General features: G+C 46.3%; 1 protein-coding gene across 6 annotated transcripts in view; it reads left to right on the top strand.

Annotated features, from left to right (window-relative positions):
- PNPLA7 (patatin like domain 7, lysophospholipase) overlaps positions 1–19109 on the top strand; it is a 428589-nt gene that overhangs the window by 72277 nt on the left and 337203 nt on the right. For all 6 annotated transcript variants that reach the window (XM_077836180.1, XM_077836185.1, XM_077836179.1 and 3 more), the window contains 2 exons: positions 2189–2269; positions 16014–16158. In XM_077836180.1, the coding sequence (XP_077692306.1) occupies positions 2189–2269; positions 16014–16158 (226 nt within the window). The remainder of the gene's footprint in view (positions 1–2188; positions 2270–16013; positions 16159–19109) is intronic.

The raw sequence follows: 19109 nt of genomic DNA on the forward strand, positions 1-19109 counted from the left end.
TGCTCTTGAATAATGCTAACCTTGAATAACCTCGAATAATGCTACCACTTAACTAATCTGTGTAATTGTGACACCTTTATTGGACTCTTAAGAATGATATGAGTAACTTTCTCCTGGAAAGAATGCCTTGAAATATGTGCTGGGCAAAGAACGGCAGAGGCAAATCTAATGGCAATTCGACATTGGTGAGGCCTCATCTGGACTGCTGTGTCCAGTTTTGGGCCCCACACTACAAGAAGGATATGGAAAAATTGGAAAGCGTCCAGCGGAGGGCAACAAAAATGATTAGGGGACTGGAACACATGAGCTGTGAGGAGAGGCTGAGGGAACCGGGATTGTTTAGTCTGCAGAAGAGAAGAATGAGGGGGGATTTGATAGCTGCTTTCAACTACCTGAAAGGGGGTTCCAAAGAGGATGGCTCTAGACTGTTCTCAGTTGGAGCTGATGACAGAACAAGGAGTAATGGTCTCAAGTTGCAGTGTGGGAGGTTTAGGTTGGATATTAGGAAAAACGTTTTCACTAGGAGGGTGGTGAAGCACTGGAATGGGTTACCTAGGGAGGTGGTGGAATCTCCTTCCTTTGAGGTTTTTAAGGTCAGGCTTGACAAAGTCCTGGCTGGGATGATTTAGTTGGGGATTGGTCCTGCTTTGAGCAGGGGGTTGGACTAGATGACCTCCTGAAGTCCCTTCCTACCCTGATATTCTATGAAGATAGCTTATTGGTGCCCCTCTGTAAGTTTCCAGTGTCTCTAGTTCAAGACATAGCCTCTTTCCTTGGGACTGGTCCTAAGTCATTCCCTCGCCAACCCCCAATACTCTGTCCTTTTTAAAAAATGGGGGCTTAGAATCTGAGCATCTGGGTGCTCAGCACTTCTGAAAATCAGTTTGCTTTTTTCATTGGTATAGACATAGATCAGCCTCTTGGTGTAATAAGCAACCTTATCCATATGCCAGACAAGATGCTGGGAGATAGGGAGAGGTGGGGAAGGAAAGAGGAGTCTAGTTAAAGAGGAGAGTGACAAAGGGGAGATGCCAAATGAGAACTGGTTGCGTGTAGATTTTGGATCATATGCTCTTACGAAGGGTGTTTGTGACATCAAGATGTCATGATCAATATTATAAATATCATCATTACTTGTTGATTGTCAACAGTGTATAGGCCCTTTATAGTTCTTGCAAGAGCCTCCAAAATTTGGACTCCAGCCCCAACTTGCCCCTTGAGATTGTAATTTTATTAAAACAAAACAAAAACACCCCCTTCCCCCCAAAACCAACCCAAGGCTCTGTCGCCCAGGGATTAGAGCACTGTTTTCTTAAATTAGGATGTTGAGTTCCAATCTTTCCAGGATCTTGGGAAAGTTGTCTTTCATGGAAATACTCTCCTTCTTTACGGTTGGAGGAAAAATGCCCACTTCCTCGTAACAAGGAAAAGCAGACTTCAGGCACCAGCCCTCTCTTCTTTTTGAGCCATTTGATGTTTATTGTTATCCTCTGTGTATAACGACCCCCACGCGGTGTCTGTGGTTTCAGGTGCATATTTTTGTTGGGGAGGTTTGTTTTTTAGTGTCTGTCTTGGGTGTTGCACCTAGAGCTCAGGGGAAGCCAAGCAGGGAAAACTGAAATAAATGCATATATTTCAATTATTAAATGTTCTCAATGATTTCAGTAACCTTACCAGCGAGGCTGGTGTCTTGTGCGTGGAGCTGAAGTTTGGGTGTCAGCAGTCCTTTGGGTGGTGTCTCTGGCTCAGCTACCTATTGTGTTTCTTGGTGAGAGACCCAAGCTTTCATAGAATCATAGAATATCAGGGTTGAAAGGGACCTCAGGAGGTCATATAGTCCAACCCCCTGCTCAGAGCAGGACCAATCCCCAATTAAATCATCCCAGCCAGGGCTTTGTCAAGCCTGACCTTAAAAACTTCTAAGGAAGGAGATTCTACCACCTCCCTAGGTAAAAGGGAGCCACACAGTGCTCTTCTTCAGCTGTGGGGAAAGATATTTTCAGCATCACAGCAAAATGCAAAGTGGAACAGAATGTTTAGCATAAGTAGTTAGCACAAATTGTAAGGGACTATTCAAGGTAGAGTGGTCTGTTAACACTTCTGCAGTCATAGGACAAAAAGAGTGGGTTAGTGGGTGTTGGTGTATTTGGTATTCACCTGCTCCCTGTGTTTGATCTCCTGCTCCTAGATCATCATGGTGAGGCTCCAGAGAGTGACATTCTTGGCTTTGCACAACTATCTTGGCCTGACCACTGAGCTCTTCAATTCCGTAAGTATAGAATGAAAGCAATATACTCTTGTATCGGGGGTAGCCATGTTAGTCTGTATCCACAAAAACAACAAGGAGTCCGGGGGCACCTTAAAGAGTATTTGGGCATAAGCTTTCATGGGTAAAAAACTCACAACTCTTATCACACTCTATGTATTTGGCTCGTCACACTGTATGTATCTGATTCTGACCCTGGCTGTTGGAGCGTGTCTTCTACTCCAGTAGCTCGCAAGCATAATCTCCATATAAAGCTAACATCAGTTTATTGTTTGCAAGAGTATTAATACTATCGTGCTTGAGAGTGAAGCTCTCAAGATATAAAATCTGCTCAGTGCTGAAACCTCCTGAATAACATTTCATTTGGGCATTTTTATTATGGAGGTTGTCATGGCTGCCAGGCTAGCTGCACCTCTGTCCCCTTTCTGGTCCCTCTGAGTGTACCCCCTCAGGTGTAGGGTCTTGTGCCTTTACCTGTTGTCATGCTCTTCTCCACTGCTCCCAAAACCGTAAGCCAATGTGCAGGGCCCTAACAAATTCACTGTCCATTTTGGTCAATTTCACGGTCATAGGATTTTAAAAATAATAAATTTCATGATTTCAGATATTTCAATCTGAAATTTCACAGTGTTGTAACTGGTGGGGTCCTGAACCAAAGGGGGATTGTGGGGGGGTCACAAGGTTATTGTAGGGGGTTGTGGTATTGCCTCCCTTACTTCTGCGCTGCCTTCAGAGCTGGGCGCCTGGCCAGCAGCCGCCGCTCTCTGGCCAACTTTCTGTTCTGAAAGCAGCACAGAAGTAAGGGTGGCAAAACGGCGATCCCCCTACAATAACCTTGCAACATTCCCCCTCCACAGCCCTGTTTTGGTTCGTGACTCCCAGCTTGAGAAACGGTGGTCTCCCCTGAGAAAACTGTATAGTACAGGGAAAAAGTATACCAGATTTTACAGGGAAGACCAGATTTCATCATCCGTGACGGGTTTTTCATGGCTGTGAATTTGATAGGGCCCTACCAATGTGTTACCCCCTGCCTCAGGAAGAAAGAGCTTTGCTGGACCTTCAGCTGAGTGTCAGCTCCCTGCTGCACGACTGTCTGCGTCCCCAGCAAATTCCTCAAGACTCTGTCTGTCTTAACCTGGTCTTGCAGGTAACATTCAGCGAGACCCAGTTCCCCAGACATGCCTCTCTGCAGTGTCCAGTCCCTCTCACTGGACACTCACAGGAATTATGAAGCCTGCTGTCTCCAAAGTAACAGTGCACACACCACACACCACCTTGTTGACTCACTGTGGGCACACTCTAACTTAATACACAGCACTGAGGTCATTTATAGTAAAACTAAGCATACGTTTATTAATAAAGAACGGAGATTTAAGTGATACTAAGCAAGAGAAAAAGACAGATATGGTTACAAACAAAATAAAAGGAAAAATGTGAACTGTTAAGCTTTTAGACATCAGAAAGCACAATCTGGTCTCAGGCAGTTTCTCACCTACAATCAGCTCTCCGCGAGTTCAGCTCACATGGTTGAAGGATTCATCTCGTATGGATTCCAAGAGCACAGGCCTCTTTTGTTCAATTTAAGTTATGATTAGCGAAAAGGTTCTCTCCCCTTCTTTTTATAGTCGAGTAAACCTTTGAGGTGTATTCTTCTGAAGGGTATCCCCAGATAAAGTTTTTTTCCTCAACTACTTGTGCCCCAAGAAGCTGACACCATCCTGACTTCCTTGCCCTCCTCTTAATTCGCTTTTCCTGTGGACTCAGATGCAAATGAACTTGCACTGTCTCTGGGGTCACCTTGCGCAATTTACAGTGGAGAAACAGGCAAAACAACATTCCCTTGTCTAGGATAAACTTGTTTATCAGCTGCTTCCACAGCATATTTTAAGAACAGCTTACCGCCGTACATACATAACTCTTTATACGCAACCTGTGCATACATCACACAATGATATCCATGACCAGTGTGTCATCAGTTTTTGTATGATACCTTGCAAGATGCTGTCTGGCTAAATATTCTGACAACAGCATGTTGCGTTTGCCTTTTGCTAGCTGGCACAAAGTGGCTCTTAGGATCACACCTGTAATGGGGGGTGTATCAGGGTTCCCTCCCCACTCTGAACTCTGGGGTACAGATGTGGGGACCCACATGAAAGACCCCCTAAGCTTATTTCTACCAGTTTAGGTTAAAAACTTCCCCTAGGCACAAATTCCTTTCCTTGTCCTTGGACGGTATTGCTGCCACCACCAAGTGATTTAAACAAACATTCAGGGAAAGACCACTTGGAGCCCTATTCCCCCCCCAAAATATCCCCCCAAGCCCCTTTCCTGGGGAGGCTTGAGAATAATATACCACTTTGCAATTTAGAGTAGTGAACTACGCAGCGCTCTTAGCAAAATATGACCACAAAAATTATGTTAAGGTAATGCAATTTATTGATGATGTATCGGAGGATAAATAATAATATAAAGCAATGGTGTCCGAGGGCCAATTGATCTCCTACGCAGCTCTTCAAGCCGCCCTTGACGCTGCGGACGCAGTGGCCAGATCCACAGCTGTCATCATGCGGCGGTCCTCATGGCTTGCTTCTTCCTCCTTTCTGAAGGAGATACAGAATATGGTCTAAGAGCTGCCTTTCGATGGAGAGAAGCTCTTTGCCGCTACAACCAATGAGGTCCTTCACTCCACGAAGGATTCCCGTGCCACTCTCCAATCCTTAAGCATCCAAACATCTGCTTCAAAGAAGAGACAATATCGATATCAGCCATACCAACGACTGTTTTACCATACCTTTGTGCAACATCCACCTTTCAGACAATATGATACGCAACAACAACAACGACACAGGCCCAGGAACCAATGACATTGCCCTCCGCAAACAACAGTGACCTACCCTCCTAACCCAAATAAACAAATTTGAAGTCTTGGTCGAGGGTATAGAAAACCTTGCATCCTCTCCAGCGCCAACTCCAACCAACCATTTTTTTGGACGCCATTTGCGTCCATTCCTGGCCAACTGGCAAACCATCACTACAGACAGATGGGTCCTGGAAATGATCAGATTGAGTTATGCCATCCCCTTCCTCTCCTTACCTCCCACCCACCCCTCTTCAGGGATCCCTCTCACGAACAATTGCTCTGTCAGGAGGTACAACATCTCATACATCTCGGAGCAATAGAGGAGGTACACCCTCAACACAGAGGGAAAGGGTTTTACTCCCACTACTTCTTGATGGAAAAGAAAAGTGGCAGTTGGCGCCCTATCCTTGATCTTCGATGTTTGAACAAGTTTGTCAAGAAACAGAGATTCCGGATGGTTCCTCTCCCAATGATAATTCCGACGCTGGAGCAAGGAGATTGGTTTTCAACCCTCGACCTCCAAGACACATATTTCCATGTCTCTGTCCACTCTGCCCCTTGACGTTTCCTCACGTTTGCTGTGGGAGCGCAACACTACCAGTACAGGGTCCTCCCTTTTGGCCTTTCATCCATACCATATGTCTTCTCCAAGGTGCTAGCAGTTGTAATAGCCCATCTCAGGAAAAAATGAATCCTCATATTTCCTTACCTGGATAATTGTCTCCTCAAGACTCCCACTCAGTTAGAAGCGAACCACGCAAGTCTTGCAACCCTTCACTGCTTCCGCACTTTGGGCCTGCAAATAAACAAAAACAAATCTACCTTACAACCTACCCAACAAATTGACTTCATTGGCGCCCACCTCGATTCCACCACCGATCTTGCATCTCTCCCCCAGGACAGATTCCACACAATGGGTATCTTTATTACCCAGATACGTGCCAGCCCACAGACTACAGTCCGAGACTCCCTGCAGCTCTTAGGACATATGGCCACTTGCACATTTGTCATCACAAATGCTCGCCTGTACATGCGATGCCTTCAGGGTTGCCTAGCCATGATATACAAACCAAACAAGCACAGGTAAACAGGTGACTAACTGTGCCCCAGAAAGTCAAGGACTCACTCCTCTGGTGGACCTCTCTCATCAACCTCTGCACAGGGATTCCCTTCCAACAAGATCCCACTTCGATTACCATCACCACAGATGCATCCCTCACGGGATGGGGAGCACACATCGGCCACCTCATCACTCAGGGTCTCTGGGCCACTTCAGAAACCAGGCTTCATATAATTTGCTAGAGCTCCGGGCCGTATGCAATGCCTGCCTCCATTTCCTTCCCATCCAAAACCGCCGAATTAGAATCATGACCGACAACATCACGTGCATGTGCATGACCATGTCAACAGACACGGGGGAGCCCGATCACACTCCCTTTGCTCAGAGGGGCGGTAAAACTTTGGAACTGGTGCCTTCAACACAACATCCATATCTCTGCCTCATACCTGCCAGGTTCTCAGGATATCGCCACAGATGAGTTCAGCCAATCGTTCCCCTTACAGCACGAGTGGGAACTCAACTACACCATTCGTTCCAACATTTTCCAGATCTGGGGTTATCACCAACTGGATCTATTCACCACAACAACAAACAAAAAATGCCCGACATTCTGCTCCAGAGCAGACCTGCGGAAACACTCACGGGAGGATGCCTTTATGCTCCCTTGGACCAAGACTCTCATGTACGCATTCCCACCAATGCCTCTATTGCACAAAGTAATTCAGAAGATATGAACAGACAGAGCCAACATCATTCTCATAGCCCCAGCGTGGCCCAGACAACCGTGGTACCCCTTTCTCCTGCGCATGTCAGTCAAGCCACCCATTCCCCTTCCACCACTCAGCAACCTCCTATCACAACGCAGAGGACAACTATTTCACCCCAACGTACAATGTCTCCAGCTGAGGGCCTGGATGATCAATGGTTCTCTAATGTGGAGTTAACATGTTCGGACCAAGTAAGCACTGTCTTGCTACACAGCAAAACACACAACACGTGCACTACCTACCTGCATAAATGGCAACAGTTCACATCTTGGTGTGCTGGCAAACCAACCTCTCCAGTTTCTGCTTCACGCCCACTGATATTGGATTACCTGTTACACCTTAAAACATCTGGCCTCTCTACGAGTTCACACTCAAGATTCATCTCGCGGCAATCACCGGCTTCCACCATAAGGTTGACAGTGTAACAGTCTTTGCCCATCCAATCACCAAAAGGTTCCTGAAGGGCATCCAGACGTTATACCCGGATGTGAAACCACCTGCTGAACCTTGGGATTTACACCTAGTCCTCAAAGCCCTGATGGATACACCCTTTGAACCGATGGCTACCTGCTCCCTTCTCCACCTATCCATGAAGACTGCCTTCCTCATAGCAATTATGTCTCCCAGACAAGTAGAAGAAATGGGGGCGCTTATGGTGGACCCGCCGTATACCACGTTCTTCTGCGATAAGGTCACACAGTCTGCACGCATCCAAGGTTTTTACCTAAGCTACACTCTTCCTTTCACCTCAATGAACCTATACACCTTCCAACATTTTTCCCAAAATGTCACGATAATGCGTTTGAAACAACAGTACACACTCTTGATGTTCGCAGAGCATTATCCTTTTACCTGGATAGAACAAAACCGTTTAGGAAAACCCCCAGACTTTTTGTCTCTACTACTCAGCGCTCACAAGGAAATGCTATCTCTACACAGAGACTTTCCAAATGGATTGCTGACTGCGTACGCCTTTGTTACCAACTCAGGCAAATACAACTTCCTACGTCAATTAGATCACACTCTACTAGAGCTGTCTCCACCTCCACAGCCTTTCTCCGTAATGTCCCACTGTCTGACATATGCAATCACTATGCTCTCATTCACACTGCAGCGTCCGACACCAGATTGGGTAGAGTTGTCTTGTCAACAGCCTTCTTATCTCATACGAAGTCCCAACCATCCTAAGGGATACTGCTTTTCAGTCACCTGAAGTGCAGCACCCACAGGGACATCTTTCGAAGAAGAAGAGGAGGTTACTCACCCCTGTGCAGTAACTGATGTTCTTCGAGATGAGTGTCCCTGTGGGTACTTCACTATCCGCCCTCCTCCCCTCTACTTGGGAATTTGTAACACACTCCGTTGTAGAGAAGAAACTGAGGAGACTAGGCCACGCACGTGTTACTAGAACACTGACAGCTCGAGAGGCAGGCACAGTGCGTGCAGAGCCTGTAGGGATACTGCTGTAGAAATCTCTGATTGAAGTCGCTGGGACGCACCTTGACCTGAAGTGGAGCACCCACAGGGACACTCATCTTGAAGAATGTCAGTTACTGCACAGGGTGAGTAACCTCCTCTTTTCGGTGATTGACCAGTGGCTTTCCCTTTCAGACATTTTTTTTGCTGAGAAACACGACAGGATGGAATTCTTGATCCGGTCCTTCCTGCATTAAAACTGCTCCCACACCATGCTCGGATGCATCTGTGGTTACTAGGAATGGTTTGTCAAAGTCTGGGGCCCTTAGCACAGGGTCAGACATGAGTGTCACTTTAAGCTGGTTAAAGGCCTTCTGACACTCTTCGGTCCACTGAATAGCATTTGGCTTTTTCTTTTTGGTCAGGTCTGTCAGTGGGGCAGTGATTTGGCTGTAATGCGGTATAAATCCTGTAATATCTGGCCTAGCCTAAGAAGGAATGGACCTGTTTCTTTGACTTTGGGACAGGCCTTTTTTGGATAGCATCCACTTTGGCCTGTAGGGGGTTGATAGTTCCTTGACCGAGCTGGTGTCCAAGGTAACTCACTCTGTTTAGGCCTGTTTGACACTTTTTAGCCTTAACAGTTAGCCCTGCCTCCCTTATGCGCTTGAAGACTTTTTACAGATGCTCCAGGTGTTCTTCCCATGAATCAGAAAATATGGCCACATCGTCAAGGTAGGCGACTGCAGATTCTCCCAATCCCGCTAGGAGACTATGTACAAGTTTCTGGAAGGTGGTGGGTGCATTTTGCAGCCCGAAAGGGAGCATATTAAATTCATACAGCCCTACATGGGTGGTGAAGGCTGACCTTTCCTTGGCGGATTCATCTAGCGGTACCTGCCAGTACCCCTTGGTTACGTCCAAGGTAGAGATGAACTGGGCACGTCCCAGTTTCTCCAGTAGCTCATCTGTGGATGGCATTGGATAGTTGTCGGGGGAAGTCACAGCATTTAGCTTACAGTCCACGCAAAAGTGTAGTTCCCCATCTGGTTTGGGAACTAGAACCACTGGAGATGCCCATGCACTGCCAGAGGGGCGGATTACCCCCCATCTGTAGCATATACCGGATCTCCCGTTCTATAGCAGTTTTGGCTTGAGGAGCCACCCAGTAAGGTTGGGCTCTAATTGGGCGAGCATTACCTGTGTCAATGGAGTGGTATGCCTGTTCGGTCCATCCTGGGGTGGCTGAGGACATCGGCACAAAGCTAGTCCACATCTCCTTGATCTGCTGGTGCTGCATACATCCAAGGGTCATTGAGAGGTTCACCTCTTCCACGCCACCGTCACTTTTTCCTTCATAGTAGACACCTTCAGGCCTCTCAGTGTCATCTTCTCCCTGGGCTGTAAACTGACAAACCTTTAATTCTCTGGAATAAAAGGGCTTTAGAGAATTAACATGGTACACCTTAGGCTTTCAGTTGGAGGTGGGGAATGCTATGAGATAGTTAACAGCTCCCAGGCACTCTAGGACTGTGAATGACCCTTCCCACGACACTTCCATATTATGGGCCTGGAGCGCCTTCAAGACCATGACCTGGTCCCCTACTTTGAAGGAACGCTCTCTGGTATGTTTATCATACCAGGCCTTTTGCTCTTCCTGAGCATCTTTTAGGTTTTCTCTAGCAAGGGCCAAAGAGTTTCGGAGGGTGTTTTGTAGGTTGGTTACAAAGTCCAGAATGTTAGTTCCTGTAGAATGTGTAAACCCCTCCCATTGCTGCTTCATCAACTGTAATGGCCCCTTAACCTCACAGCCATACACAAGTTTAAATGGGGAAAACCCTAAACTGGGATGTGGTACAGCCCTGTAGGCAAAGAGCAACTGCTACAACACTAGGTCCCAATCATTGGAGTGCACATTTACGAATTTACATATCATGGCCCCCAAAGTCCCATTAAACTTCTCCACCAGGCCATTTGTTTGATGGTGGTAAGGGGTGGCAACCAAGTGGTTCACCCCATGAGCTTCCCAAAGGCTTTTCATGCTCCCTGTCAGGAAATTAGTTCCCGAATCTGTAAGGATGTGGGAGGGCCAACCTACCCTGGCAAAAATGTCTGCTAGTTCCTGGCACACACTTTTAGCCCTGGTGTTGCTGAGAGCTACTCCTTCCGGCCATTGGTTGGCAAAATCTATGAAAGTCAGTATGTATTGCTTTCGTCTGGGTGTCTCTTTTGGGAAAGGACGCCGAATATCCACAGCTACTCGCTGAAATGGAACCTCAATGATGGGGAGTGGCTGGAGAGGGGTTTTGACCTGTTCTTGGGATTTTCCCACTCTTTCATAGAATCATAGAATATCAGGGTTGGAAGAGACCTCAGGAGGTCATCTAGTCCAGCCCCAGGCTCAAAGCAGGACCAATCCCCAAGTTTTGCCCCAGATCCCTAAATGGCCCCCTCAAGGATTGAACTCACAACCCTGGGTTTAGCAGGCCAATGCTCAAACCACTGAGCTATCCCTCCCCCCTCTTGTGAGGTGCACACCTCTTTGGCACACCTCACAAGACCGGACATAAGTAGAAACATCCTTGCCTATTCCCTCCCAGTGGAAGGGCTTTCCCAAACGGTCTTTGGTCCTGTTCACCCCAGCATGGCCACTAGGATGATCGTGGGCTAAGCTCAAGAGCTTTACCCGGTACTTAGTTGGAACTACCAACTGTCTCTGCAGATGCCAGTCCTCCCGGTGCCCCCCCAGAAAGAGTTTCCGTGGATAAAAGTCCTCGTTCTACCACAAACTGGGATTGATTAGAAGAGCTGAGAGGTGGTGGGTTGCTCCGTGTCGCCATCCAAGCTCCCTGGAGGTTTTCATTTGCTTCCTGCTCGGCCTGAAACTGTTCCCTTGATGCTGGAGACATCAGTTCGTCACTGGATGGTGGACCTGGGCTTGGTCCCCCGGGAAGTGATGTAGGGGATGGGGCTGGTTCCGGGGACAGTGACCCGCTCTCCGCGGGTGCGCTAGGTTGGGGTTCAGGCTCTGGCTGAGCCTCTTGTGCAGGTTTATCTGCTGCTGCCAGGGCGGGCTTGGTGGGCCCCTCTGGTATTGGGGTTGCAGACAGAGTTGTAAGCGCCTGACTCAGTGCTGGCAACAGTTCTGGTCAGTGGGGCTAGGTCGGTTGCTGGAGAATGGTGTGGTGGGATAAGGTGTCTGGGGTTTTCCTTGGGGTGTAGGTGGGGCCTTGAGCTGCCCCCGGTGGTAGGGTGTCGTCTTGGGGTGTCCCTTCTGGTATCCGTCCCAACTGCGACCAGGGTGGTTTCTCTTTGCTACCTCCACCCGTTTTGTTCCGATTTGCCCCGTCTCTCTGGCGGTCTGGGACTGCTCGTATTGATCAGCATAAGAAGCAAGACTTTCTGCTGTGTCCATTTTCTTATCCTATAAGCACTGTTTTACTTCATCATTGGTCATAGTTAGGAACTGCTCCTGTACAACCAAATCACACATTCCTTCAAAGCTAGTTACACCCCTTCCTTTGACCCATTTATCTAACAGATCCTTCATCTGGTTTACATAAGCCACTTTACTTAGTCCAGCTCCCCTCTTAAGACTCCTGAATTTAACCCTGTAGTTTTCAGGTGTAACCTGAAACTGTTTCAAAACCAGTTCATTAAATGTACCATAGTTTGAAGCATCATCAATAGGCACCTTATTGAATATATCTAGAGCTCTTCCAGTCAATTTTGCTACCAGTGTGGTCATCTTGTGATCTTCAGGAATTGAATGGAAGGTGCACAGTCTCTCAAAGGTGATGAAATATTCAGCAATATCACTGGATTCATAATACTGTGGACATAGTCGCACCCATTTGTGGATTTTTGGGGAAGTGGAGCCAGCTGCTGACGGGTTTTGTCTTTTCAACTCCATAACAGCCAGTTCATGCTTCTAGGCTGAAATCTGGGCCTCTATTTCTTTGTCTTTTAACTCCAGGGCTCTTTTATGGGCAGCTTCATCTCTGGCTGTCTCTGCCTCCAACTCCAAGTGCTTTAAGGCCGTTTGTCTTTCATGTTCTTTTTGTCTCTCTTCAGCTTCTAATCTGGCTAATTCTAGTTTCTTTTGGACCTCACTTTCCATCATCCTAGCCTTCCTGTGCTTAGCATAGCCTAACCCAAGAGCTAGAAAGAAAAAAAAACCAAAAAAACGAACAGCTTGTGAATTCCCTTGCAGGAACTTAACTACTCTGCCCTCAGGCAGGGGGAAAAAAACAACAACCCTCCAGCTGCTCTCAGCTAAAAAAAAAAAATAAAAATAAAAAGTGTCCTTTAAGAAGAAAAAAAAACCCAAAATTTCCCTGGTTTTCAATCAGCCAAAAGAAAAAATGTTTTTAAAATCCTGAGGTCTGTGCTTCTGGTTCAAAATGATCCCACCTCTACCACCATGTCAGGGTCCCCTCCCCACTCTGAACTCTGGGGTTCAGATGTGGGGACCCACACGAAAGACCCCCTAATCTTATATTCCACCAGTTTAGGTTAAAAACTTCCCCAAGGCACAAATTCCTTTCCCTGTCCTTGGATGGTATTGCTACCACCACAAGTGATTTAAACAAACATCCAGAGAGGGGCCACTTGGAGCCCTATCCCCCCAAGGCCCTTCACTCCCTTTCTTGGCGAGGCTTGAGAATAATATACCAACCAAATAGGTTAACAAGGTGAGCACAGACCAGACCCTTGGATTTTTAGGACACTAAAAACCAATCAGATTCTTAAAAGAACTTTATTATAAAGAAAAAAAGTAAAAGAAGCACCTCTGTAAAATCAGAATGGAAGGTAATTCTACCAGGTAATGAAAAGATTTAAAACATAGAAGATCCCCCTCTAGGCTCAACTTCAAAGTTACAAAAAGCAGGAATAAACCTCCCTGTTAGCATAGGGAAAATTTACAATCTAAAACAAAAGATAATCTAATGCATTTCCTTGCTATTACTTCCAATTTCTGTAATTTTAGATGTATCATTTCAGTAGTTGGATTGCCTGCTTTGTCTCTCTCTTTGTCTCCAGAGGGAACACACAGAGAGCACAAACAAAACCACCCCCCCTCTCAATTTGAAAGTATCTTCTTTCCCCATTGGTCCTTCTGGTCAGGTGCCAACTAGCTTAATTGAACTGATTAACCCCTTACAGGTAAGTGATTCTGTACCTCTGGCCAAGAGGGATTTTATATTCCTGCATTCATAAAAGTTGTTACCCTACCCTTTGTATTTATGACAGGGTGAAATGTCTGTTCTCCTGCTCCTGGACTGGGCTCTGGCTTACAGTATCCTGTGTAGCAGCTGTGCTTGCCCTGCAGATTCAACTGATCTTGTGTACCTGCTGTTCTTCCTTTGGGAGCATATGACCGGGAAATACAGTGACAAACAGCCATTTTAAATCAAAGTATTGTTTGTTTTTTCAGTAGGAAAAAAGCATAAGAGAAAATGGAATTTTAAAACAGTCTGCACACATCTCTCTTACCTAGAGTCCTACCATCCCAATGGAAACCTGAGCAGGCCTACTTCTTCAGACATCCTCAGAAGGGTCCTTTGTCTCAGCTTGGTTCCCCTGAACAGTTACTCCCCAGCTCTGCAGACAGTCCCTTTTACTTCTGCCAGAGCTCCCTTGTTCTTCCATGTTCCCAGCCGCTGGCTGTCCTGGTGCAAACCAAGGCTGTAGGAGGGCTGGATAGGAGGCAAAATCATGAAGGCTAATAGTTCAGGTCTTGTCTCTTAACAACTCTTACATGTTTCTGGGAGGTGGCTTATCTTGTGCCATTCTATTCCTTCCTGCCTGTTGCAGTTCTGGGGCACATTTATGTCTCTGTTACTGAAAAGCACTTTCCTTTAAGTAATGTATTTCACTCTTAGTCTGGAATATGAATTATATATTTTGAATTTTAAAATAAATGGGATTGAAGATGTGATGGAGGTTTGAAAATGTGTCATTTCATGGCTGTCTGTGTGTCTGATGAGGGCATACCAACCCCACAATGAGTGAGGAAAGGTTAATGAGCTGCTATGGGTCCACTCAGCCTCACCTTGTTACACCTGCACTTGCTGTCTGGTGATGAAGGGGTAGTTAAAAAGGGAAGAGAACAGCTCAGTAGGTGGCTGACCAGAGAGGAGCACAGACTTCTGTCCTTTGGTCCCTGAGGAAAGGACCAGCTCAGAACCTCTGCAGAGACTGCTGCCTGCCAGAACCTCCCCCCCACCCCCCGAGGATCATAGGTCTGGCACACAGGACTGTTGTATTTTGGGACTATTTCTTTGCTTTACTACAAAAAGGACTCTTGGGCTGTCTGTGCTGTCCTGACTAGACTGTTGCAGGGAGCCCCTGCCCAGGAAGTGTTGGAACCTGCTTCAGTAAACTCTGGACTTTTGCACCCTACTCAAGTCTGCTTTGTGGTTTATCTTGGACCCTGAAGAGCGTGGTCAGAATGTGCATTGACTCATTTTCTCACTAGCTTAGGGATCTTACTAAACGTTTGATAGTATGGCTTCTTTAAAATGAAAAGCATTATTAATCTATGTTCACGCTTCCCTGTAATCATTTAAATGAGCACGCTGTTATACTGTGTCCTGGGAATATGTGTATTCTTTAATATGATTATATGCCTGAGCTCACTGCATGTTGCAGACCTATAATAGTGTGTGTACTATTATTGTTATTTCTTGGCATAGCTCGTAACTATTATTCCCAGGCAGTAACTGTGAAGAGTGTGTGTGTGTGTGTGTGTGTATGTATGTATGTATGTAAAAAGAATGAAACTCAAAGCTCAGTTGAATGTGTGGTTAGAAAAGTGACTTTGGGGGCTCCGTTCCTTGTCTCTCCTGTTTTTGTTTCCATAGTAGATTTGCTCAGTATGCAATCTTAAAAATTTCTCTAAGTGCTAACATCACAGAGTCTCAGGTAGTGCTCTTTCTGCTTCCATTATCACCAGTAGCAAAGATTAAATAATTGGAAGTTAGCTGACAGTTTTGTTCATATGACTTAGAATCTCTCTCTCATAAATTCAGTGGCTCTGCAGAGCGAATGGGACTGTCACAGGTTAGCCTGAACCAGTGGAGCATCTCAAACAGCAAACTCACTCTACTTTTAGTTTTTGTCTTGCCTGTTGGGCCCTGATTAGCTTTGGCCTGCTCCTGGTCCTTCTAGCCACTGGAGGACCAAATCTTGTTGGTTCTGCCTACCTCTGATTGTGGTGGCTTCTCTAGGCAGTTTGTGGAGGTCTAAATACACCATTTTCCTTCAAAAAGACACCACCTTTGGATGGGGTGTGCCAATGCGGTAGGACCTCCAGCAGGGGGATCAAATGCCTGCCACACCCCATCAGAGAGTGTACAAATATATTGTGTGTAAGTTGAGACTGAGAAAAGTATAAGAAAGAAGAGGTATGTCTGATTAATGACGTTATATTGGCTGCAGAGCAGCTGTGAACCTAGGTGTTGCTACACAAAGACTACATTGAATAACGCATCAAAAGCTGGAAAGCCCAAAGAGACTGCAGTTATTTCACACTTTTAAAAGATCCTAACATGTAATGTGCTGCATATGGAGCACTGCAAGACACAGGAAACTGTGTATGCATGTGAATCTGTGTAAATCTTCATCTCTCGTTTCCCTCAGGAGAGCCAGGCCATCCCATTGATATCTGTGGCAAGTGTAACATCTGGAGGAAGTTCAAACAAAGAGGTGAAAAGACAACTGTCTAATGTATCGGAGGAGGAACGGGGAGAAAAATTGGAGAAAGCAGGGGATACCACAGAAACAGGTAACGTTTGTTTTAGTGTGTACAGAGCACCCTCTATGATCATAGAATATCAGGGTTGGAAGGGACCTCAGGAGGTCCAACCCCCTGCTCAAAGCAGGACCAATCCCCAACTAAATCATCCCAGCCAGGGCTTTGTCAAACCTGACCTTAAAAACCTCTAAGGAAGGAGATTCCACCATCTCCCTAGGTAACCTATTCCAGTGCTTTACCACCCTTCTAGTGAAAAAGTTTTTCCTAATATCCAGCCTAAACCTCCCCTACTGCAACTTGAGACCATTACTCCTTGTTCTGTCATCTGGGATCACTGAGAACAGTCTAGATCCATCCTCTTTGGAACTGCCTTTCAGGTAGTTGAAAGCACCTATCAAATCCCCCCTCATTCTTCTCTTCTGCAGACTAAATAATCCCAGTTCCCTCAGCCTCTCCTCATAAGTCATGTGCTCCAGCCCCCTAATCATTTTTGTTGCCCTCTGCTGGACTCCCTCCAATTTTTCCAAATCCTTCTTGTAGTGTGGGGCCCAAAACTGGACACAGTACTCCAGATAAGGTCTCACCAATGCCGAATAGAGGGGAAAGACCACGTCCCTCGATCTGCTGGCAATGCTCCTACTTATGCATCCCAAAATGCCATTGGCCTTCTTGGCAACAAGGGCACACTGTTGACTCATATCCAGCTTCTTGTCCACTGTAACCTCTAGGTCCTTTTCTGCAGAACTGCTGCCTAGCTGCTTGGTCCCTAGTCTATAGCAATGATGGGATTCTTCCTTCCTAAGTGCAGGACTCTGCAGTTGTCCTTGTTGAACGTCATCAGATTTCTTTTGGCCCAATCCTCTGATTTGTCTAGGTCTCTTGTATCCTATCCCTACCTCCCAGTTTAATGTCATCTGCAAACTTGCTAAGGGTACAATCCACCCTATCTTCCAGATCATTAAGGAAGATATTGAACAAAACCGGCCCCAGGACCGACCCGTGGGGCACTCCGCTTGATACCGGCTGCCAACTAGACATGGAGCCATTGATTACTAACATGATACTCTGGGCAGCACAGTATTGTGCTGTGTATCAACAGTCTTTTGTTTGATTTAGGTAGATGGGAAATGTCTTTATGTTTTGGATACAGATCCCAAGTCTTCGGAGAATCCTAAACTTCCTTAATAGGAACCAATATTTCTTCTTGATTTAAGATCTTGAAAAAGAAAAACCAAGCCTAATTTTTAAAAATTTAAGGATAGAGAAAAATATTATTTCATGAATATATCTGCAAGACCAGAGTACTCTTTAATTTTAATTGAATATGCTGTGAGACTATAAGAGAATTACCTGACTTAAGTAGTAGCAGGAGAAACCCTAAAAATATGGAGGGGTTTGAGCTAAGAAACCTCCCTAGAATTTACCTAGAAGAAATTAAATAAAGGCAGCTCAGTAGGGAGCAGCAGCACATGGCTATGATGTAGCCATGGGGGCATGTAGAATGCAGTAGGCTTCCATCTTGAATGGTTGTGCAAATATCTTCCTTTGGCAAGAATCCGTAAGGGAGCTTTTAAAATCCCTCAAAATTGCATCTTCTGACCTTATTTGGGTGGATTTTGTGTTCTGCTTTCTTCGACCTCAGCTCAAAAAAGTGAATGTGTCTGAATCTTTCTTACAGAACAAGACGTTGTTCTTCAAGAGATGTCCCTGTGGGTGCTCCAGTTCAGGTGTTGGTGCTCCCCTCTGCCTTTGCTCTGAAATTTTTAAAACAGAACTCGCACAGGCTGTGCACACGTGGTGCCTGCCTCTCACTCCAAATGTGCATCAATAACATGCGTGCGGGACCCGGACTCCTCGGTTCCTTCTCTACCATCCCCGGCCTGAGGTGGAGCTCAGCAGTCTCACTCAATTATTTCTTGCTTTAGATAGATAGTTAGTTGTTTATACAGTTTATCTAGGGTTTTTTTTTTTTTTTTGGGCAGATAAGTTTCATTTCCCCCTTTTAAAAAAAACAAACCCAAGAACATTTTTTTTTTCCCTTCCCAGTTTTTTTCTGTCAGACAGTTTATCGTATGCCTGGCTCGTCAGATTATAAGAGATGCACTACATGCAGAGAGGCCATCCCTATCTCTGATGGCCATTCTCATTGTGTTCGGTGTTTAATAGAATCATAGAATATCAGGGTTGGAAGGGACCTCAGGAGGTCACCTAGTCCAACCCCCTGCTCAAAGCAGGACCAATCCCCACGTCCCCCAGAAATGTGCCCACTGCAGTAAACTGAAGGCTAGGGTACAAAAGGACAGAGACCTGAGACTCAAGTTAATTCTAATGGAGAAGTCCCTCAGACCTCCTCTGACCTAGGTCAGGAGTCCTACTTGAGACAGTCCACGAAGGACAAGAAAACAACAAAAAAAACAGCCAGCTTCATCACCTCAGAGACCAGCCGGTATCCAAATGGTCTCTGAGTAGGCCTGTATCGTTGGAGCTGACCACTCCAACGGCTCAGCACATACGATGCTCCGGGCACCTCCGGCGCCGCCCGTCCCCCAGCGACTGCCGGTGCGCAAAAATAAAAACTAAAGTTGGCTGCTTCTTCGAACATGGCACCGCCGAGCACCGCAGAAGGACTTGGTGCCTAGTCGGCTGAGCCTGCCTGTGCTGCACAGAGTGACAGTCGTTGTCCTGGCACTGACACCTCGACCGACCGTGACTCCGCCTAGGGCGCTGCAGCAGTCGGCACCAGCTGAACCTAGGGCACAGCTGCTACACCCAGCGCTATATATTCTGGCTACTTCTACGTTGGCACCACAATTGATTCATTCCAGCGATTTGCTAATCTCGCCAACTCCAGATTCCCCATTACTTGCTACTGATCTCTCCCTGGGACCATCGGCACAGCACTGACTGCTATCCCCTGTTCCCTCTCACTTTTCTAGTGATGAGGACTACGAAGTGGAGGGAGTTTTTTCACCATACCATTT

The sequence above is a fragment of the Eretmochelys imbricata genome, chromosome 16, assembly GCF_965152235.1.
Source record: "Eretmochelys imbricata isolate rEreImb1 chromosome 16, rEreImb1.hap1, whole genome shotgun sequence".
Lineage (NCBI taxonomy): Eukaryota > Metazoa > Chordata > Testudines > Cheloniidae > Eretmochelys > Eretmochelys imbricata.